Here is a 24,084-nt window from a genome sequence, read left to right as displayed (position 1 = left end):
CTTGGGCGGTCATTTTTACTCATCTTTACCTACCATTTAGAAATTTTGCCTAGATGGACTTTGGACTTCTTCTTGGGCCAATGGGCAATCATGTTGACCTCTAGTTCAACATCATGGATTATATCCAACAACACATTAACGTATAATATTATTTCATTTATTGTGAGTATACTAACTTGATGATCCGGTAGCATATTCTTTGTTATTTCGGGCTTGACGATAATGTTATGATCAATTAACTCCTAAGATAGATGTTTGAGGGCGCTACAAATGTTAGTAGCATGTCCCTTTGCTTTGTGATAATTGCACTATACATTCTCATACTTTCCTAAGAGTGGTATGTTTGCTCTTAGGGCAATGAGTTTGATTAGATTATTCTCTTGAAGAATTTTTATTACCTGACTTAAAAGCACACCTAAGTCGTCAACGACTCTAAGGGGTCTAAGTGCCTTTGGAATTGCAGATTTAGTAGGAGTTGGTGTACATGTCTTCGTCTGTGGAGGGTTATTATGGTTCGTCTTTGGGGAGGACGTTCCTGTCAAGCGATTGTCATCTGGTGCACTTTTGTCTTTTCATTTTCAGGGAAGCAACTCAAAGGTTGATAGGCTTTAACTACCATTCCCTCTTTTCTCTCTTTCTTGATTGCGTCATCGAGATTGTTGATGGTTTTCAACATATTTTTCATGTTCTGAAAGGTTTTGACGGTGAATCCTATCGAATATCGATTGTTAACACTTTCTAGAATCATATTAATTTGTCGCTATTCACTCGGGAGATAATTTCTTCAGCAACAACCTTCGATCTTTCTAAGAAGACTGAGAACTTCTCATTTTCCCCTTGATTAATGTTTCAGGTAAAAATGTTGCAGCCAACTCTTCGATGGTTTACAAATATCCTACCTTTTATGTATGATACCAGCGTAGAGTGACTGTATCCAGGTATTGGGGAAATAGGTAGAGAACCGTTGGTTCTTCGAGTCGCAATGGGGTCATTGAAAAAGTATAAATTTTGAAAAAGAGAGACAAATTGCTTTTTTCAATGTATTTGGATATGGCTGGTAGTTTTATGTCATGTGGAATGACTACTCTTTCAACACTTTTCATGGAATCTTTCTAGTCGTAGTGTTCATCGATGTTTTTTCCCTAGGCCATCTTGTTTAGTTGGGTTTGAATTTCAACCTACATGGCTTGAACTTGAGCCATTTAGCGTTCATATTTTATAGAAGGTGGTTGTTTAACCACTAGAATGATCTCCCATGTGGTCCCATAGGGTTGAGTTCATCCTTGTGTGTCCCGTATTGTGCTTGTGTGGTTTAGTCGAAATCTTCATATTAGGATACTTCCTCCTAAGTTCGAGGACTAGTAGGATTGGGAGTGATGGGAGTGAACATAACCAAGATGTATTGGGTAGGAAATTGAGAGGAATAAGACATGTTTTGGGATGTAGACGGTATTTTCTTATTAGCTAAAGAACTCGTGGTCAACGCGAATTGTTCCGTCACATGTTGTAGAGCTTCCTTCATTTCTCTAAATTCGGTTGTAGAGACCATTTCATGTGTCCTTGTTTCCTCTGTCATCTCATGGGGGATTAAGTGTATGGTTTTCGGATCTCACTTTCTCGAGGCCGTATCGACTGTTTGTAGTCGTGGACAATAGTAAGGAGAAAGAGATGAGGATTTACCGTTATAATGTAAGTACAATGCAATGCATATGCATATAAAATGAATCCTAGAGAATGAACATCTCCTTGTAATTCAGAAGTTAAGAACATATGAGTTATTATACAAAATACCCACCGAGTTCGTTACATGCATATATCTCTTGTTGGTATTCATAAATAGAGTTCGATGGAAAGAAAAGTGACGATAGAGGTTATACGTTTTATGTCATATTATAGCCCGTTCCTACATTTGAACTTTCTTCCTTTTGTCATGGTACACTCGTATTCTTTGAGAATATTAGTCAGATAATTCCTTCACTCCTTCAGGATTCGCATTTTGGATACGTTGTGCCACTTTTCCAAATAGCCAACGTAGGCCTTATCGTCAATCGACCTGTCTATGGCGATGACATTTCCTGTATAAGGGGTCATGAAGTCACGACCAAATTGTCTAAATAAGTCGTGAGTGTAATAAGAAGTGACTCATTCCAAACCCATGAGTGTGATCATGGGTTCGTCATTCATCATGTAGGTCAATTTTTTGATGGGATACCACATAAGTAATTCCTTGACTTTCATCATCGTTGTCTATGAGAGATCCACACATGGCTTTACTCATTCTCCAGTACTGAAGAGTAGGGGTCATAATGTCTTTGAGGCCAATTGGAAGAAGGCGTTCGAGTTTGTCGAGAAGCCAGATGTAGAGGATCAATGTTTAACCTCTTCTACTCATGGTGGAAGTTAAATATGAGTCATTTAACCCCATTAATATTTCAGTTAGGATGATGCCCGATGGGTGTTTGTTTCCCTACGCATGTGGTATGTTACATCCAGGATTTTGAAGGATGGTTTGTCATCCATTGAAGCCAAAAATAAGTGAGCCAATAGGATCGTTACCGTCATCATGGATAATCCCAATGTCAAAGGGATTTCTCCATTTCTGACTTCCATTTTCGTCCATTTTTAGAAGTCTATATAGGCTTTCTTGAGGATAGTCTTGGATATCGTCTTGGTGTATCCGTATTCCTCTTGTAGGAGCTTTGATAGTGACATTGATTCTACAAAGGGTTTGAGATGTAGAATGTTCTTGTTGTTAATCATTAAGATGACTTTGAATTCCTCTATGGTTGGGCATATCTTTCTATCCCCTATAAATGAAAATTTTCAAGTTAACGACGATGGTGAGAAAGCTGACTCAACTAGTTATATAAAGTTGATTGGTTCTTTAATTTATCTCAATACAAGACCGGATATCACACATTCGGTAAGCTTGCTTTCTAGATTTTTGAATGAGCCAAGTCAAATTCATTTTGTAGCCGCAAAAAGAATACTTAGATATCTTAAAGGCACAAAAACTCAAGGCATTGAATTTAAAAAGGAAAGTGAATGTAAGTTGGTTGGGTATACAGATAGTGATTGGGCAGGCTCAATTGATGATCGAAAATGTACCTTCGTTTATATCTTTTGTCTTGGATCAAATGTAATATCATGGAGCTCAAGAAAATATAAATTTGTGGTATTATCATCAACCGAAGGAGTGTATATAACATGTACTGATGCAGCTTGTGAAGCTGTTTGGCTTCAAAGAATTTTAAAGGACGTGAAATTTGAGCAATGTGAGCCGACAATTATTCATTGTGACAATATGTCAGCTATTACAATGACAAAGAATCCCATTTTTCATGTTCGGTCCAAACATATTGAACTACGACAATATTTTATTTGATATTTGGTTACTCAAGAAGTAATTTCCATGAAGTTTATCAAGACGGAGGATTAGTTAGCAGATATCATGACCAAAGTCGTCTTGATTGACAAGTTCGAAAATTCAAGAAGAAACTCAAGATTACTAATTAAGAAGGGGTGTTAAAAATAATAAATAATTAATAATCTTGGAAAACATTAAATGTGATGATGAAGTTCAAGAGTTGGAGATGAAGCGTGAGAGGAAGATGAAGCTTAAGAGATGCATTGTTTAATGTCAAGAATTGTATTTACTTTGAGTTCTAGATCCTTCTATCTTATCCTTTAAATTGAGAATCACACATTAGTTTTTTAATATCAAAATTAAGTGAGATGTAGCTACTTAAGATTTATATCAATAAAATCCTATTTTCTTATTTATAATATTTTCCGCACTAACAAAACCATCGTCCGACTGTCTCTTCTTGAGCCGTTGAATTTCTCAGGGATCAATCCTCTATCGGGGAGCATTGTGCAGTTAGAAGGACTCTAAGATCAACCGCCACCCGCAAGGATGAGAAAGTTGTCAACGCCGCTCGTCCATATGGCGCCGAAATAGAGACCATAAAAATTGTAACTATCTCTTTATACCTTAACTACTTTTATCAATTAGGGTGTTTATTTTCTTGTGTTTTTATTTTGATCGATTATCTTATGTATACTTTGGAAGATATGTTTTTATATCAAGCTTCCTTATTATACATGTATACCATTGATATTGATATATATGTTCTGAATTTATATTATTGTTTACTTTGCATAAATCTTTATAGAGATTTTAAGTACCTTAATATGTTTGCTTTTAAAGAGAATTTGGATAGTTCAAAAGTAAAGAAATTGGTTGTAAATTTGATTGAAATCCACATTCAAATTTAGTGTTGATTAAGATATATATGGGATATATGCATGGCATTTTATAGAATTATACATCAGATTTTGCATTAATATGAAATCAATCCCACTCCAAAACTCTATATCAATTATATTGTTCGATTTCATGACGTCTAAGAACCATCATTTTATCGTTAAGAATTAAAAATCTAGTGGAAGAGAATCAAAATATGTTTCATGGCAGTTGAAAAAAATTGTTTATCATGTGTTTTATTTGTTTTGGCACAAAATTAATTGTTTTCTTTCATGTTTATATATTTTCACCACGAAGCCTTATGGTTGTGATCCTTGGGCCCATCCGAAATATTCTCCAAACAAGGAGATGAATCCTAGACGACAGTATAAAGAATAAAGAAGGTTTGTTTTATTACTAATTGGTTCTATTTTGCGATTTTTTGTGGTTTTACCAAAATAAATGAACGACTATATAATTAATTGTCAAAACATATATAAAATTCGATTCGCCTTTCATATTTCATTATTAAGTAAAATAGAAAGTGATTATCATGTAATAAAATAGGTTGAGATTTTGGGTGAAGAAGCTACTGTTGAAGAGGTCATTTGAAAATCATTTTCTTATGCAATTGAATAATTGTTAGTAATTAGGTTATATTTTTTCACTAATATGTGAACAAAAATATAGAATAAGTAATAAAATTGAGAGAACTTTAACTAGAAACAATCATTTATCATTACAAAAGAATTAAGAAAATATAAATTCAAATAAAAGTCTTTAACACTTGGTTGTACAAAACAAGGTATATTGGTAAGAGCCTTCAAAGTTATTTATTCGTGAATGTCAAATTTTTGTAATCTTTTAATAGCTTTGTCCATGGTATGAATTATCATTTTTTTAATATGCGGTGAGAAATAAAATCAATTTAAAAAATGTTTATTTTTTCTTATTAGAAAATATATATATAGTTTCTTATAGAGAAAACAAGATACCTCTAATTTATCCTCCTTAGCTCTATGAAATTTAGGGAGTTGTCTAAATTCCTCACCCAATCGAATACATCTTCTAATATTTTCAGACAAAACAAAATCTACTGCAACCTTTGTGCATGACTATAGTCATAAGAATAATACAAACAATAATAAAGTTTTAAAATTGAGAATTTACTTAAATTTAATAATTTATCTAAATCAAACATCTTATTCTTTTTTTATAATTGTAAAATCAAAATAAAATATTAAAAAACTATTGAACTCGCTTGATTTTTCAATAGTGATACAAAATAGATAGAGATAACTTACTTTTAAATTCCTAACTTGATGGGGACACTTGGTTCGAATAAATATGGCTTCACCAAATCTTTGTTCAAACTTTCATGGTTCTACACCTGAAATGACAGTAAATATTGTGTCATTGAATTATATTATTTAAAATTGTTTGAAGCATATAGTTAATAAATAAAAAATTCGAACATACTAACCATATTCCTCTTTGAGTTTTTGCTTGTGACACATAGTCAAATAAAAAACTTGTTCAACAAGGGAACATAAAATGTGTCTAAATTCACTAGAATGGTTTAGAAGGCAATCTTTTAATTTTCCAACATCCTCCCTTTTGAAAATATCCCACAAAGCAGCTCCTTTTTCTATTGTTTCAATTTCACTTTCCTTGATTGTTACATCTCTGGCTATTATACATTTTTCCTCTAAATTTTGAGCCCAATGTACCTTCTTCAATGTTTGGATTGCATATTGTTGCTCATAATCCACCTCCAAATCAGCTATATGCGTTAATATATTTACTGCATCCGACATATCAAGGTGAAGTTTTGTTACGGAATCTCCCCTTCATAGTTCTTCAATTGTTCCATAAGTGATGTAGCTTTTTGGACCCAACTCCGGCTTTAGAACATCCGACGACATCTTTACGACAAAGCTTAAAATTCCATCCCTAGGATCCGTAAACTCCTTAAATGGCAACACACTTATGAACTCGTCATAGTGACGTGGCAGTAAGTTCTCAAATTTGTCTAATGGAGGCCAATCTTCAAGCTTAAGCATTTCAAGCCACCCATTATCGTATCTTCTACCTTGTAAATAACCATTGAAAAAATCGCGAGTATTTATATCCACCTACAAATAACAAATAAAACTTAATACAAAAAATAATCTGCACAAATTCTACATGGTTTGACATTAAAAATGATAAACGACTTAGTTTAATAAACCAACCTCGCAACTAGTCAAACACTCGATAGCCTTCACTTTAGACATATTGGAAGTCATTTTTTGTCTTTCACAAAGTGCACGTCATATAACCATTGGCTCCCAACTTAACCCATTTGTCTATGTTGTAACGAAATGCAATAGATGACGTAAGAAATAAAGAACGACACAGATTTTAACATGATAAAACTTAGTTACGTCCACCAGAAAGAGATTCTTATTAGGAGATCAGAACAGAGATTAGAACAGTACAGACTAGGGTTATGACACGAGTTTATATAATACTCGGTCCCCCAAAACCCTAACAGATATAGAACAGGGACATGAAACGATGCTCTCAAGGTAAAAACTTCAACTTTCTGAAATGCCTGACTAAACCTTTAAATAAGCTTCAACTAGGTCAATACAATATTTTGACAAATAATCTCCAAAATATTATCACAATACTTTCCTAGTTATAATATCATAACAAAAGATCACATTTCCTTTTGTGTTAATCTTATTTCCTTAAATCAAGATTACACACCAAAAAGATATACTTTCCTTTTATTCAATATTCTTTTTCCTTCATCATCAATTCAAGAATCCCAACAGTTTCGTTAAGAACATCACGAACAATTATAGGTTCACCTTTCGTCAAATGCTTCTGGAATTGTTCTAGACTTTTCCTTTTTTGGGTATCAGCTGAGTCCAAACAACACATGTAGTTATCTTCGTTTCCTAGCATGTCTTCCTCCCCGAGATTATTATGAATGATATCATCTCCTTCATAATTCTTCAGTATATCACTTGCTTTATCTATTAGATCTAAAACCCAATCTTTTGGTAGAATAGATTTGAGTTTTAGCGCACAATTGTTGTTACATCCCCATCACCTTTAGAGCACAATTAATACTCATATCATCATTTTATTTCCATTTGATATCTACATTTTTCTTGAAAATATTCTCCAAATTTGGAATTTTTTTAATTGAATCTTCTCCATGGATGTAATTTGGACCTTTATCTTGGTACTCAATTTCTATTCTTTCATCAACTTCAAATCCAACTCCTCCCCAAATCTCACGGCAATAAGTTATGCATAGCTCGTATGAACAATGGGAACAACTTTGGTGAAGGTCAACAATTGAAGTTGAACAATTATTACTGTTTAAGAAAAAAGTATTATTGAGATTATTACTTATCAATTTAATCTTCACCTTATTAGGAGGAATCATTATCAGTATATGCATTCATCATTTCGGCAAAGAGAATTCTCTATATTAATTGAAGTTGATGACACCACTGGCACGCAAACCAAGGTTAAAACGAATCGAACATCAAGCCACCCCGCAATGAATTCCCCCGTATTGCCATGCGTCGTTCTCGACACGTGCTAAACTACGAATGGGGAGCCAATTCTCGGGGGTTACAAACTCATATGCATGCACTTAGTGACTCCGTTGATAGTTTCAATTTGTTTGAAACTCATGCTTCACAAGTTTTGTTAGCAACACATTTTAAATTACATTCGTAATCATATTTTTCAAATATTTATTAATTACGTAAATCAATACTATTTTTAACCTAGTTTTAAAATTTATCATAGCTATAGTTTTTTCTTATAATAAAGTTTTAATTTCGTTAAGTGCGCAAACAAATTTACTTGGCTGAATAGGAACAATATTCATTGGCATAAACATTGATAATTTAACGTGGCATTGTTACATTTTGCTCAATAAACTTGTTCGTATAATTTTTGTTTGGATAAGTGTTGTGAGTTAAAATTTTCATCATGATCTTATTTTTTTGAATGAAACGTTGTTAATGGTGAAATTCTTACTAATGACATGCCACACTTGAATGAAAAATGTTTTATAATGACTAGTAGATGTGTCAATATATGAAGGTGGAATCGACAATTTACCTAATTTTACATTATAGAGCCCTAGAAGGTATTAGCTAGTATTTGAAGTCTATTATGAAACATAACTAAGATTCACTAGATGATTTCTGAATTTTGTTACGAAGTTTGAATTGAGACAACTAATATGATATAACTAGTTTTTGGATTATTTGGCTGAAAGAAAACTATCTAATAAGATTAGTTCGACGATTATTATTCATAATATAATATAATATATTTTTATTTTTATTTTGTGAAAGTCGTTAGAATGAGAAATTTGAGGAAACGGCCCTTAAAAAGGCTTTAAATGCGGAAAGTGTCAGCGCATTATTTTTAATGCGCTAGTGACACTTTTATTTTTTTTGACGAAAATGCCCCAGTTGCGTCACGCAATTTTTAATTTTTAATTTTTCAAAAAAATTTATTTATGAATTTTTTTTGGAAGAAAATGCCCCAGTTGTGTCACACAATCGCGAGACGAAAAAAAAATTCATCTCGCAATTTCGGTTACTTCACACAACCTCCGACATGGACAAATTTGTCCAAAAATAGTAAAAGGGTCAACAACGTTTTTTTTTTTTTTAATCACTGTACTTTCCGCATTGAAAGCATTTTTTAAAACAATTTTCTTAAATTTACCGTTTGATTCGGTGGAGTATTATAAGTATAATTTAAAGTTTGACAATATGAATTATTTATTATAGTTAACTATTCTAACCACCAACCAATCTAAACAATAATTCCTCTCTCTCTCTCTCTATTTAGAGTCCATACGGTCTTTTGTGGTCGTCTCGAGTTCGAATCTCAACCACCGATTCAGATTCAATTCTTCTTGCAATCTCCCTTTCCATTTCTCTCTCTCTCTGACGATAAAGAATTACAAACTCTCGCTGTTGATTACAGCTATGGAAGAATTCAAGTCACTTAGAGAATTGAATCCGCAATTATCTTCTTCACTAGATTGGGAATATCTAGGTTCTGACCTAGCCGAGGTAATCTTCTCTAAACTTCCAACCCGATCAATCGTACGCGCTACATCTGTCTGCAAACCCTGGCACTCCATCATCGCCTCTGCCCGCTTCTCCGCCTCTAAGAAGCCTTGGTTCTTCCTCTACGGCCAGAATAACATATATCTCAAGAATAACCAAGCCTTCGCATTCGATCCCGAGGCCAACGAATGGATCAAGCTTCCAACTTCCTTATTCCCCTTGCCGTCCTCCCAGGAGGAGTCTTTCGTCGGCTCTAGCGGCTATCTTTTCTCATCCACATTTGCTAGGTTTAGTTTCGCCAAGATTCTCAAACGCAATTGGCGTGACACTTCTCCTCTCAATTTCTCCCGCTGCAATCCTCTCGTTGGCGTATACAGTGACGAATCTGATGTTCCAAGGTTCATCGTCGTCGGTGGTGTTAGATTCATCGGCGGATTAGTCGACATAGAGGAACGATTAGCGGTTGAGATTTACGATCCCCGTTCTGATTCATGGGAGCTCTGTCCTCCTCTGCCTGCAGATTTCCCATCAGGAAACTCATCTCAGTGGCTTTCATCAGCCTTGTTCAGAGGAAAATTCTATGTGTTCGGCATTTCTTCTTTCTTTATTTCATCTTTCGATTTATCTGAACATTTCTGGAGTGAGGTCCAAACGTTGAGACCTCCTGGCGTCTTGTTTTCATTCTTAGTTTCGTGCCAAGATAGACTTGTCTTGGCTGGATTATGCAATTCTCCTCGCGGACCATCTTTTAACCTGTGGCAAATTGACGAGAAAACAATGGAGTTCAGTGAAATAGCTATAATGCCTCAAGAACTTCTTCATTGTGTTTTCGACAGTGATGAAGATGATAAATTTGCTAGCCTGAAATGCGTTGGATTTGGAAACCTTATATACATATTCAATGAAGAGCATCATAAGAATTACCCAGCTTGTGTTTGTGAGTTCAATGGTGATTCTGGTCGCTGCAGCTGGAGAAGAATCCCGAGCTTGCCTGACACCGAAAATAATTTCCACAAAATCATTAGTTTTTGTTCAACAGTTTGTCTTGACAGCATTCTTAGAGGAGGAAGAGATGGTGCAGACCAAAAGGAATTGGTGTCCTTTGCATAATCTATTGAATCAACTACTAGAGTCCTCTTTCTGGTCTAAGGTAAAGATCATCCTGAGTTATATTATGAATTGGTTCATTGATAACCTTATAATCTTGTGTTTGTGATTCATATAGATTATTAATCTTTGCTTTGTTTGACAAAGTAGTTGTAAAGTAGGGTATTTTGGTTGATTAAATTGCAGGTTATTTGAAATTAGTCTCAAATTACCCACTTTCAAATTATCTTTTATATCTTAAATTAGAGTGAGAGCTTTTAGTGAAGCCATTTTATATCTAGAAAGGCAATGATATAATTAATTTATTGCCTGTTACAGCATTGAAGATCTATCTTAAGGGAATCATCAGAAGAACACACAAAATATGTAGCTTATATGACCAGTCGGATTTCTTTAATTTGGTTTTCTGTTTATCCAAACTTACCCATTTGAAGATAACACGTTTATAGTACATTAAAGTGTATAATAATTGACTTGCCTTTTGTAATAATAAGTTTAAACTGACTGTAATATATAATGGAAGGTATTTTTTGTTTTACAAAGGATTACTGTACTTTAAGCATGGTTTTTCTTTAAATTCGATAAATTTTGGTATTAATATTGATTTTCTTTTACCCGACTTTATTCTTTTGGAGTAAACTACCCGACTTTATGATCTTGCATTTCAACCAATTATGGGAATTTTTTTGTCTCAACAAATGATTTGTTTGAATCCTAATTTTTTTTTTGGGTTGTTTTTTTTTTGTTTTATTCTTTCTCGAGGTACCAGGTACCTGTAATGATATGTTTAGCTAATTGTTGTTTGTAATTTGTTCAATTTGTTGGGTATGATAACTTAATATGAATGTAATTTAAAAATTTATTAAGCACTGAAATTCTCATATCCTAATTTATAAATTTTAAAATTATTTTTAAATAAATGTTGAAATTATAAATTAAAAATAATTAATATAAGGGTTAAAAGAAATAATTAATTGAGATAATATTTGTAATAATTAATTATATAATTCAAATTAAAATCTTGAATAAAAACAAAATAAATAATTATTTTAAAAATAACTTTGCATCCATTAAATTTCGGAAAATTTGACGAAATAACCCTAAAATAGGGAGTAAATGAGCGGGTGACTGCACTGGTGATCATTTCATATTTTTTTAAAGAAATTGTCCCTGTCGACGAAACCGGATGTCATGTGAAAAGTTCACACTCGGATTGTCGGTTACGTCTCGTGATTGGATTGCGTCTCGCGATTTCCGGTTGCGTCTCGCGAATGCATCTCGAAATTGTCGGTTGCCTTTCGCGATTGCCGGTTGCGTCTCGCGATTACCGGTTGCGTCTCGCGATTGCCGGTTGTGTCTTGCGAATGCCGGTTGCTTCTCGCAACCGGGGTGCATCTCGCGATTGTGGATTTTTCACATGGCATCTGGTTGCGTTTCGCGACAGGGACAATTTCGTCAAAAAAATATGAAGTGGTCACTAGCGCATTTAAAATTACGCGCATTTAAAATTATGCGCTCATCAACCGCTCATCTATCCTTATTATAAGGTTCATTTTGTCAAATTTCCCTTAAATTCCGACTTAATAAGAGACAGAAGGTGGAATTGGACTTTCAATCAAAATAAAACAAAAGGCTGGGATCAGATCAAAGAAGAAACAGAAGGTGGAATTTGGATTTTGAATCAAAATAAAAAACAAAAGGTTGTTTGCGTTGTCAATTAAGCTAGTTCTGTTTTAAGAAAGTAATTATTTTTTTAGTAAAAAAATAAAAGGGAATATATATATATATATATATATATATATATATAATAAAATTTTAAAATTTAAAATAAATGATTTATATTAGTATTTTAGGTAATGAATTAAATAATATAATTAATAATAAAGAAATAAAAATAAATTTTAATTTATTTATAATTCCAACCGAAAAAGACATTATAAAAACAATCAGGATCCTCTGCTACCGATTGTCGTGTTCCCCTGTTGCGGACCAATCAAAATGCAGGAGCATTATTATATTAATAAATCAAGCTGGGTTGAAAAGAATGGAGGGAGAATCCGGAACCCGAGTTTCATTCTGGGTTCACCCCAAACGGCGTTAACGGAATGTCTAGATAACATATGGAGCGAAGCTCCCTTCCCCCAGCTTCCAGGTCAAAAGGAATAAAGATATATTGTTACGAGCGAAGCTCACTTCTCTCCAGGCACCATGTAAGAAGGAATGGAGAGAAGCGGTAAGGAGCGAAGCATACTCCGCACAGGCGCCCCGTTCAACGGAATGAAGAAATGCTTTTAGATCGAAGCATACTTCGCATCAAATGTTTTTAATACCCTGATGTTCATGTAAAACCCCTAGACACCCATGAAAAGACCGTTTACCTATCATGTAAATACACTATGAGGTCCTGGGTTCGAGCCTGTCAGGCGGCAAGTTCTGCGCCTGGTTAAATGGATAAGTATGTTTGCGGGCTATGTACTTATCCCGCGGGGATTAGTCGCACTCCATGGGAGCAGCGGAACCCAGCGTTCTCAAAAAAAAAATACACTTACTCATGTATGTAAATACAAAAATTAATAAAAATAAAATATTTTTATATTAAAAATTAAAAAAATTATTAAAAATAACATTCAGTGAAGCATTCTTCGCTTCAATTACTTATTTTCATATTTAAAAAAAATTAAAATTTTATTTACGAGGAGACGCTTTGCAGCGAAGCATACTTCGCTTCAATTACTTATTTTTATATTGAAAAAAATTTAAAAATTTTATTTACGAGGAGACGTTTTGCAGCGAAGCATACTTCGCTTCCATTATTTTAATAACATGACGTACTCTAACGTTCATGTAAAACTCCCAACACACCCATGAAAAGACTGTTTATCTATCATGTAAATACACTTACTCATTTATGTAAATACAAAAATTAACAAAAATAAAATATTTTTAAATTAATAAATTTATGAATAGACGCTTTTCAGTGAAGCATCATTCGCTTCAGTTACTTATTTTTATATAAAAAAAGTTAAAAAATTTATTTATGAGGAGACGCTTTGCAGCGAAGCATACTTCGCCCATGCGCCATGTAAGATTTAATGAATATACTAGTTTCGAGCAAACCGCCCTTCGCCCAGGTGCCATGTAAAACGTATTGAATAGAATATTTTCGAGCGAACTGTCCTTCGCCCAGGTGTCATGTAAAACGTATTGAAAAGACTCTTTTCGAGCGAACCATCCTTCGCCCAGGTGCCATGTTAAATGTAATGAATAGACGCTTTTCGAGCAAAGACTCCCTCGTCCAGGTGACATGTTAAATTCTGAAGAGACGCTTTTCAGTGAAGCATACTTCACTTGTATTAACATCATTAATATATATAAACCATAATATGATTATTTTATAAACACTTCCGTCCGATTAATCTCTCTCTCTCTTCAAGCTTCTGTCTCCTTTCACGGCTATTAGCATTCAGCTCTCCCCGTCTACCAGACTAGAAGATCTTGACGTCTCGACAATGGTACGTACACCAAAATAGTAAACTTTTCATATTTAGGATTATGAAACCACTAAACCCTAGGATTATGTACCCACAATGAGGTCGTTATCTCGTTCATAATTAGAAAACCCTACTTCGAAAATATCACGTTCAATGAAAATTCTTCGTATTTAGGAAAACGTACATAGGGTTAGGGTTGTGTATATTATTTCCACAAAACTCTAGTATTTATTAACAACTACTATTTTTTTCATGTGCAGGCAACCAACAACGCAATCATCCAAAACACTATTGGCAAAGAATGAATTTTATGCCCAAATCAATTAACAAGTGAAGATATAGTACTATTCTTGACCTATATCCATTTTATTCATATTGTGTAAGTTTTCATTGTAATGACCATGTTTGTATGAGATAATATTATTGTTTTTACACAGTAGTTAATGGTGCAATATGCTGATACTTGTGGTGCCATGGTGACAATGAGGTGGCGAGACAATGTAACTCACGTCATAGCTTCCACCGATGCTAATGGTGGATGTGGTCGAACTATCAAAGTATTGAAGGCAATATTGAACGGGAGATGGGTCCTTACCATTGATTGTGAGACTCTGTTAGTCTTAACTCTTAACGCAATATTTATTTTCACATATATGAAACTAAATACCAATTGTTTTTGTACAGGGATAAAATCATCAATGAGATCAAAATGTTAAGTTGATGAGAAACCGTACGAGGTGCAACAAGATAATCATGGGGCTGTAGGCGGTCCAAAAGCTGGCAGAATGTGGTATTTGAACAATGTAAGTTTGATCTGATTCCTCCTCTATATCTTCATTATTCTCCATGTTAAATAAAAATGTTTTGTTTGTTTTTCAGCTGTCAAAACTGTTCGACAGTTACACTTTCATTTTTATAGGGGATTTCATCTCGACTTACAAATAGGATTTGATAGAGTTTGTAATTGCTGGAGGAGGTACCACTAAAGAAATGGAGAATCCATTTGTTGAGCCCGAGGACGAAAAAACTATAGTAGTATACGATGAGACGAGACACGATATTAATGAAGTCATTTGGATATTTGAGGTAGTGGATCCTTTGTCAGCATATTTGGATGAATATGGTGTTCCTCACACAAGCTTGCTTGAATCTATTGTTGCTTGTGATTTGCAGCATTTGTTTACTTAGACTTGTTTTATTGACAATACTGAATATTTGCATTCCTAATGGAATTTGTTTTCTGTATTTATGATTTCAGATTTCATTTTTTGGTTCTTAGTATTGTAGTAATATTCATTTAATATATGAACAATGGAATGAGTTTGTAATATAAAAATTACCAAATATGAAATCTTTGAACATGAAATAATCATGTAATATAAAGTAAAGTATAAATTTGATTAATACATAACAATCTATGCAGCCAACGCACCTAAAGTATTTACAAATCTCAATTAAATGTGATGTGTTGTACATGTTTTTCAATTGTCAAATATTGTGAAGCAATCTTCACTTTCTGATCAAGTGTTGACATTGATTAATATTAATTTATAATTATGTTATTCATTTAATTATTAAAATTCAAAATTATTTTTATCAAGTCACCTCAACCCACCTAACACCTATTTTCATTTAATGCTGCCATACAGCCATGTCGTCTAGCTTTGTATGATTTTCTCTCTCTTCGGTCTGCGAAGCAGTATTTCGACTTTTCTTCGCCGAAAATATACTTCACGATAATCAATCCATTTTCCTAAATTAAAATCTTGGAGTGACAATGGTACGTTTTTCAATGTCATCTTCTTCTCAAGTTTTCTTCATAAATGTTTGTTTTTTGAATACTTGACTTGAAATGTTCTGTTCTTGTTAATTATCAGGAAGGAATCCACATGAACGAGAATGATAATCATGATTTAAGGTATATTTTTGTGTTTCTTTTGTCTAATACTATAAGATGTTTTTATTCATATTGAAGTGAAACGCTCTTCACTTATAAGATTGCTGTAAATACTAGTGAAGTGAAGTGCTCTTCACTTATAGGATTGCTGTAAATACTAGTGAAGTGAAACGCTCTTCACTTATAGGATTGCTGTAAATACTAGTAAATTGAAGCTCTCTTCACTTATAGGATTGTTGTGAATACTAGTGAAGTGAAGCACTCTTCACTTATAGGATTGATGTGAATACTAGTGAAGTGAAGCGCTCTTCACTTATAGAATTACTGTAAATACTAGTGAAGTGAAGCGCTCTTCACTTATATTTCATTCATTTTACAAGCATTTTTATATTTTGTTGAGATCAATATTTATTTTCTCCATGTTTTATAATTTACCAGCGAATCTGTGAGTTGTTGGCGTCAAATGAATTTCGATGAAAATTGTCAACCTTTGGAGGATATTGCAGCCAACTTGGTTCCACATTTAGGTCGGGAATTTGAGAGTGAAGAAGATGCCTACGAATTCTATTTAGCATACGCTAAACTAATAGGGTTTGGTATAAGGCGCAGTTCAAAATATGTTGACAAAGATGGTAAATTATAGGATAGAGTTTTTTGTTGTAGTGCACAGGGTGAACGGGGAAAAGACAAACGGGATGTTTATGTGAAACGTAGCCGTTCTTTGATGAGGTTCGGTTGTGAAACGAAGTTGAGGATAAAAAGGTCTTCAAATGGAAAGTTTGAAGTGGTAACTTTTATTAGTGAGCATTGTCATCCTCTTGCAAGTCCAAAGAAAACTCACCTGTATAAATTCCATAGGAATATTTCTGCAGCTGCAGGCTTACATATTGAGATGGCCACTCATGTGGGAATACCTCCAAAGGCATCCCATGCTCTAATGGCCAAACAAATCGGTGGCCGGGAAAATATTGGTTTTCTTCCTGATGATTATAAAAATTACTTGCGAACGAAAAGAACCAAAGACTATAATTTTGGGGATATAGGGGGTGTATTAGAGTATTTGCAGAAAAAGCAATCGAATGATCTAGGTTTTTATAATGTTTTTCAACTTGATGTAGAGGATTTGATAACGAATATTTTTTGGTGTGATTCCAACATGCGATATGATTATTCATACTTCGGAGACGTTGTTAGTTTTGACACGACCTACAAGAAGAATAAAGAAGGTCGTCTAATTGTGATTTTTGTAGGTGTGAATCATCACAAACAATCTATTATTTTTGGTACAGCTCTATTATAAGATGAAATTGCTATGACTTTTGAATAATTGTTTGAGACTTTCACCACAGCTATGCGTGGGAAAAAACCTAAAATCATTCTTACAGATCCAGATGCGGCCATGACTAAGGCCTTAACGTCTACATGGCCTGAAACAAATCATCGTCTCTGTATTTGGCACATATTTCAAAATGCAGCCATACATCTAAGCTCCGTGTTTCATAATTTCAAAGAATTTTCAAAGGATTTTTCTTCATGTATATATAATTTTGAAGAAGAGATAGAGTTTCTTGAAGCTTGGAATCAAATGTTGACAAACTACGGGCTTAAAAACAACGATTGGTTGAAACGTATGTTTTGCATTAGGCAAAAGTGGGCATTAGTGTATGGACGACATATATTTTGTGCTGATATGACGACAACACAGAGAAGTGAGAGCATAAACAGTGTGCTAAAAATGTATTGCTCCTACAAACACAAGTTCTTAGAATTTTTTAAACACTTTGAAAGACTAATTGACGAAAGAAGATATATATGATGTGTTGAAAGATGATTTCAAATCAATTACTAGCCAACCAAGTCTGAACTATCCAGTTTTAATCTTAAAGGATGCAGGCAATGTTTACACTCTAGAGGTATTTAAGTGCTTTGAACAACAATGATTTATGTCGCATGATTGTGGTGTAGAAATGATAGAGGATGTCGACACACACAAAAAATATAAAGTAACCCCCCACACTAGGAGATACTCTCATACATTTACAGTTCATAAGAATGATGATAATATTGAGTGTAGCTGCTGTAAATTTGAATTTGGCGGGATTATGGGTGCTCACACTCTAAAGATTTTTAAGATGATTGACGTGTTGAAGATTCCTCCTGCATTGATATTAAAGAGGTGGATAAGAACAAAAAAAGATAGATATTTTGGAACTGATTCACTAGTGGACAATAGTAATGTTGATCCGAGTGAGCTTCAAAATATAGGATACAGAGATTTGTGTGGCTTGTTCATGCATTTATTTACAAAGGCAGCAGAAAGAGATGACACGTATAGGAATGTGAAAGAAATAATGCTTAGCTAGTGTAAGTTTGTGGATAAAAAATTACAAGAGGATATAAATACGCAAACTCCACCAGTTGTATCATGGTCTGCCGAGGGTGCCCATGTTTGAGCGAAAGAAATCAAAACTAAGAAGACAACAAAGTCTGGTAAGAGAAGGAAAGGTGGACTAGAGAAAAATTCAAGAAAAAGAAAATTAACAAGAAAAACAAGCGAATCACCAATAAATCTGGTATGAATTTGCTGACTTAACTACTTTAATAATAATTGGGTTATTACTCTTCATTTATTAACAATCTTTAAGTTGTTATACCGTTCCAGCCATCAAATGCAATGCCAACAACAACAACTGCAACTACTCAATTCTCAACTCCTCAACAATGGGACGAAAGTTTCAGCATGGACGCCGATACTCCGTTCACTATTCTTTTGTCAGCTCAACTATCGAATTCCAGTTTCATGTGAAAGCTGAAATGTATTTGTATATAAATTTGATTTCAAACCATGAACAAGGTAGAATGTATGCATGGGGGGTTTATGTAAAAAATGACCAAATGAATGAAAACCTATTGATCAGTTCATGTCAACCAGAAATCAATCATTAATTTTTACATCTACGTTTTCATATTTAAAGCCATAAACACTCTTAACGGAAAGTAGAGATATTGTATGGAGCGAAACATTCTTCGTCCAGGCGCAATGTAAAAATTATGGAAAGACAGTTTTCAGTGAAGCATGCTTCGCTTCTGTATCGAGCGAAACATTCTTCGTCCAGGTGCAATGTAAAAATTATGAAAAGACAGTTTTCAGTGAAGCATGCTTCACTTCTGTATCGAACGAAACATTCTTCGTCTAGGCGCAATGTAAAAAGGAAGTTAGAGATACGGTATGGAGCGAAGATTCTTTTGCTTCTATTATTTTTGTTATACCTACATGTTCATATCAATAATTATATTTGTATTAATTATTTTATAATATATAATTATTTTTATAAATTTTAAAAATATTTTCACATCACTATATAACTAAAATGTTCAAATAATTTATTAAAAAATAATAATTTTTTATACATTCTTTCTGCATATTTATTATTTATATAATTAATTTAATTTCTTTTATTCATTCTATCTTTTATTTGTTATTCATTAATGATGGTTAAATATATATAAATTCATAAAATTATAAATTAAATTCAACCATCACATGTCCAATAATTAAAATATTCATATGCAAATTTTAGAGTGGGTATTATAAAATTTAAAATGATAATGATGGTAGTATATTTAAATGTAAATAGAGGGAAATAATGCATGATGCGAATTTGACCCTTTAATGATAAAATATGATGATATATACAAGAGTTTAAATTAGAGGGATGAACAATGATATGGATGGAATTGGGTGCGAATTTCAAAAAAAATATTGTTTCTTCATTAATGAGGGTTAAATATATGTAAATTCATAAAATTATAAATTAAATTCAACCATCACAAGTGGTCTAATAATTAAAATATTCATATTCAAATTTTAGAGTGGGTATTATAAAATTTAAAATGATAATGATGGTAGTATATTTGAATGTAAATGGAGGGAAATAATGCATGATGCGAATTTGAAGGTGATGAATCCTTTAATGATAAAATATGATGATATATGTGAGAGTTTAAATTAGAGGGATGAACAATGATATGGATGGAATTGGGTGCGAATTTCAAAAAAATTATTGTTTGAATTAAGGGTGATATTAATAATGAATCATTGAAGGGGTACGAACTTGAGGGATTTATGAAATTGTGGTTTGAATTGTAAAAGTGATATAATAATAAATCTTTGAACAATAAGATATTATGGTATTTGGGGGGAAATTATAGTTTGAATCAAGAGTGATATTAATAATGAATCTTTGAAGGAGTGCAAATTCGAGGGATTGTTGAAATTTTGATTTGAATTGTGAGAGTGATGTTAATAACAAAACTTTGAAGAATAAGATAATTATGATGTTTGTGAGTTTGTAATTGCATTTTTTTCCAAATTATAATTTAGTGTCAATTTTTTTATGAAAAAGAACTCAACAAATGTCAAAGCGGTAAGTGTTGAATATAACTATTGACAAATAGTGTGCTATATTATTTTTAAAAAACATACAAAAGAAAGTTATATTACAATTCCTTATATGAAAAGATATATGTTTTTCTATTTTACACTCATGCAATTTAGGTGCTTTTGATATTTGTGAGTTCTCACTTCCATTTTTTCTTTCAATTTATGATTTATCTTTAATATCTAGAGTTAAATAGAAAATATGTAAAATATCGTGATCTTTTTTGTTATTATGAAACCTCATAGGGTAGAATTAAGTTTATTTTAAAAAAAAATGGTTATTCTTAATCAATATTATCCTTCGAATTATAATCCAGTTTCAATTTTTTATAAAAGAAAACGTAACACATGTCATATATTTCGAATTTTATAAAAAAAAAAACGTAACACATGTCATATATTTCGAATTATAATCCAATGTCAATGTCATATATATAAGTGTTGAATATAACTATTAAAAGATAGCGTGTTATATTGTTTCTACAATATACAGAAGAAAATTGTAATACAATTCCTCTATATGGAAAGATATATATATTTTCATTACACTCATGCGACTTATGAATCTAATAATCATTGAAGATTACATTTGATTATTGTATACATAAAGTGTAAGATATAACTATAAATAGTATGTTATGATAATTTTACAAATTTACCGAATAAAAGTGCAGTCCAATCCCTCTGTGGGTAATCAAACAAAGATGGTTCTTTGACAATCAACTTGTGAAGTGAGATATGACCACTTTGTATGAAATTTCTTACAAGGCAAGGCCATTCTACTAGTTTTGAGTAATGACATAATTAATTTCCAAAATAATCAAAGAATAGTGATGTCCCTAACAAGTAACTCTTTTTAACCTAACTTTAAAAAAATCAACCTTTTTAACTTTGAACACATGTATCATTTCTTTTGGATAGAATGTAAAATGTAAAATCCTTCATAATCCATGTGCAAATAGCTCCTGAGATGAAGCTATTCTCATCATCATATATCTCCAAATAACCTTTAAGAATCATAACAATAAAACCTAAGATTAAGATGTTCAAGGCTTTAATCATGTCATCTGCATATGGGGCACAACATATCTTTTATCCGAAAATAAGACAAAAAAAAAGATCTTTAGTCAGTTCCAAACAATCTTCCTCCAACTAACTTCACACACCAGAACTCCAGATATTATTCACCTTTAGGTTCAACTCATTTATTCCCCTCTATACTTTGATTCATCTGTCTCTATAATTTCCCCATTCCGGTATCATCTATTTCGATTCAACTGTATGCTCAAATACATCATTTCTCAAGTTTGGAGAATCTATGAACACCCTCCCACTATTAACCAAGGATCCAACAAAAACAAAGTGTCCCAGTTCCTACCATACCTAGGAATGTAAGGTCATAATCACATCATTGAAATCATCCATCAAAATATCATCTATTTGGAAGAAAAATATTATATATTTATATTCCTAATATCATTTTACTCAAATAACCCGGTATTAACCTGATTTTACATAATCTACATCAAACAAGGTTATTTGAAAATACCCATCTAGTTATTCAAATAACCTCATATCAAACAAGGCCGTTATATTCAACATCTCTCAAATATGGTGCTTCAGAAGCATTGACCTGTTCTAGACCTTGTTTGATGAAGTGTTATTTGGATTTAAATAATCTCTTATCCCATCATCAATCAATGAAATCACAATATTTGGATTTAACTATTGACAGGCACTAAGAATCCAGAAGAAAATGGCAAGAGCTTGATAGAAAACTATAAAGCATGATGATAAATGACATGTTACAACAATTGATGATCAAAGATAAAGTTGGTAAAAAAATAAATAAATCTCATCAATTGACTCCAATAACAAATGGCCAGGTGCAATAAATAAAATAAAATTCATCATTTGCATTATACATGCCTCATTACTACATACTGTTCTGATACATTCCCTGAACAATGAACCCTTTAACATCAAAGAAAACAGTAGTAAACTCAATTCTATGAAACTGAAAACTTGTCTTGACTTCAAAAACTAGCTCGATTCAACAATTGAAACATAATAAGTTAATCCAAGATGAACAAAACCCAGCTTCAAATTAATAAAATGTCTTCATTTCTGCTGCTCACTTGAAATCATATAACCTCTATAGTTAGTTTATAGAAGGAAACTAATATCTAGAAGAATATTTATTTATTTTCTTTATTTGATGAATGTATCTGACACTAATGAGATCTTTTCATTCTTCACTACATGAGGCTACACCAAAAGAAAATCATCAAAGAATACCCATTTCTAGATAGATTAACTTTACCAAACAAAGATATAATTAATCAATCAATAAGAAGGCAGAGGTATAATAGGAGGAAACCTTCAAGTTGTTTCTTGGGAAAGATTCAATTTTTCCGAGTTGCTAAAGCCTTGCTAATGGTGTCAATAATCCTCCTCTGAGACTGTCGGATCATGTCGAACCTCTTGGTCTCCATATCCAATTTGTACTTCTCTATCTCCCTCATCATCTCAATTTTCTTATTCTCCATTTGTTGAAACTTCCCAGCAAACGCCCTTACTTCCCCAGCCAATGCCCACGCAGCCTTATTCTCTTCTTTCTTCTCAGCTACTTCTTCTTCTTCATCATCATCACCATCTTCTTCATCCTCACTTACAGTCTGAAATCTCTTGAATCTGTTTCTTTTCAAGTTACTTGGGTTCGGATTATTGTTCCCAAAATCGGAAAAGCTCTCACTAAATCTACTAACTTTCCTACTTCGAACGTTGTGATCTAGGTCGTCCGCTTTTGACTGGTTTCTATTGCAGAAAGCTTCGTAGATCTCATCATCTCCGTTGCCTTCATCAGCGCTATAGTTCTCCACAGGGCGAGCGGAAATTGGAAGTGGGCCTTTCTCTAAACTATCCATGAAGTCAAAGAATTCCCAAGCTCGAGGGTTTGGTCTCTGCTTCTCAGCCTTAAATCGCTTTCGAAGTTTCTCAATCTTGTGGCGACATTGAGTGGCGGTTTTAGATGGTTCGTCGTAGCCGCAGTGGATGGCGACGGTGACGGATACTTCCTCCCATTGATTTGCTTTCAATTGGCCTCTCTTGAGGGAGTACCATTTCTCCTGATAGGCGAGTATTAGATTGACGGTTTCTTTGTTGGACCAGGGCAAAGGAGTGGATTTCTTGGGATGTGATAGAGATTGGATAGGCTCTGCTTGGATTGGGATTGATAGGTGCGGCGGAGTGGAGGCGGAGGAAGGCGGTGAGTCTGAGATGTGGATCTCTGGCTTCGGTGAGAGAATGGGTTGGTGGTGGAAATCTTGGTCATGTTCTTGAGAAGACTCTGGCGTCGACATTTGTGGTTATGAGAGAGAGAATAGAAAGGCGGGGAATGGGTTTAATAGAAGTCGCTGGGAAAAGAGAGAAGTCGGCGACGGAGATGACGGATGGAGCGGTGGCCGTGGCTGGTGGAGTCGCTGTGTTTTGACCCTTATGGGTCATAGATAATGGCTTCAGCCCGAAGCCTAATGCACGGGAAATTTGATGAAAGTTACTTGCCTCAAATGTCATTTACAAAAATAACCTTTTTCTTCTGACAAAAGATTTTGTTCTATCAAAAGACTAAATTACCCTTATTTTATTTCCCCAACGCTGTAACTCCCTTGACTCTCGACTCCCCAAACAACGCAGGTAGCTAGGGGTGAGCATAATATGGGTTTACCCAAACCCAACCCTAACCCAAACCCAAAATATTAATTTGGGTTGGTTAATATGGGTTGGGTTGAGTATGGGTT

General features: G+C 33.5%; 2 protein-coding genes and 1 pseudogene across 2 annotated transcripts; 1 reads left to right on the top strand and 2 right to left on the bottom strand.

Moving 5' to 3' along the window:
- Positions 1 to 5,079: 5,079 nt before the first annotated feature.
- On the bottom strand, positions 5,080 to 7,691 carry LOC124939221 (annotated as a pseudogene).
- Positions 7,692 to 9,093: 1,402 nt separating this feature from the next.
- Positions 9,094 to 10,997, top strand: LOC124937975 (F-box/kelch-repeat protein At3g24760). Its single transcript, XM_047478320.1, has 2 exons — positions 9,094 to 10,498; positions 10,774 to 10,997. Exon 1 carries the CDS (start codon positions 9,265 to 9,267, stop codon positions 10,456 to 10,458), a length of 1,194 nt encoding a protein of 397 aa, XP_047334276.1. The 5' UTR covers positions 9,094 to 9,264; the 3' UTR covers positions 10,459 to 10,498; positions 10,774 to 10,997.
- Positions 10,998 to 22,139: 11,142 nt separating this feature from the next.
- LOC124938041 lies at positions 22,140 to 23,797 on the bottom strand. Its single transcript, XM_047478407.1, has one exon. It carries the CDS (start codon positions 23,644 to 23,646, stop codon positions 22,690 to 22,692), a length of 957 nt encoding a protein of 318 aa, XP_047334363.1. The 5' UTR covers positions 23,647 to 23,797; the 3' UTR covers positions 22,140 to 22,689.
- Positions 23,798 to 24,084: the final 287 nt, after the last annotated feature.

This window comes from Impatiens glandulifera, chromosome 5, assembly GCF_907164915.1.
Source record: "Impatiens glandulifera chromosome 5, dImpGla2.1, whole genome shotgun sequence".
Taxonomy (NCBI): Eukaryota; Viridiplantae; Streptophyta; class Magnoliopsida; order Ericales; family Balsaminaceae; genus Impatiens; species Impatiens glandulifera.
The sequence above is the reverse complement of the archived record's forward strand: the minus strand, read 5'-3'. Positions and strand labels throughout refer to the sequence as shown.

Bases quoted from the DNA above. Each gene is read 5' to 3' on its own strand.
- LOC124937975 (XM_047478320.1), top strand. From the start codon at position 9,265: ATGGAAGAATTCAAGTCACTTAGAGAATTGAATCCGCAATTATCTTCT.
- LOC124938041 (XM_047478407.1), bottom strand. From the start codon at position 23,646: ATGTCGACGCCAGAGTCTTCTCAAGAACATGACCAAGATTTCCACCAC.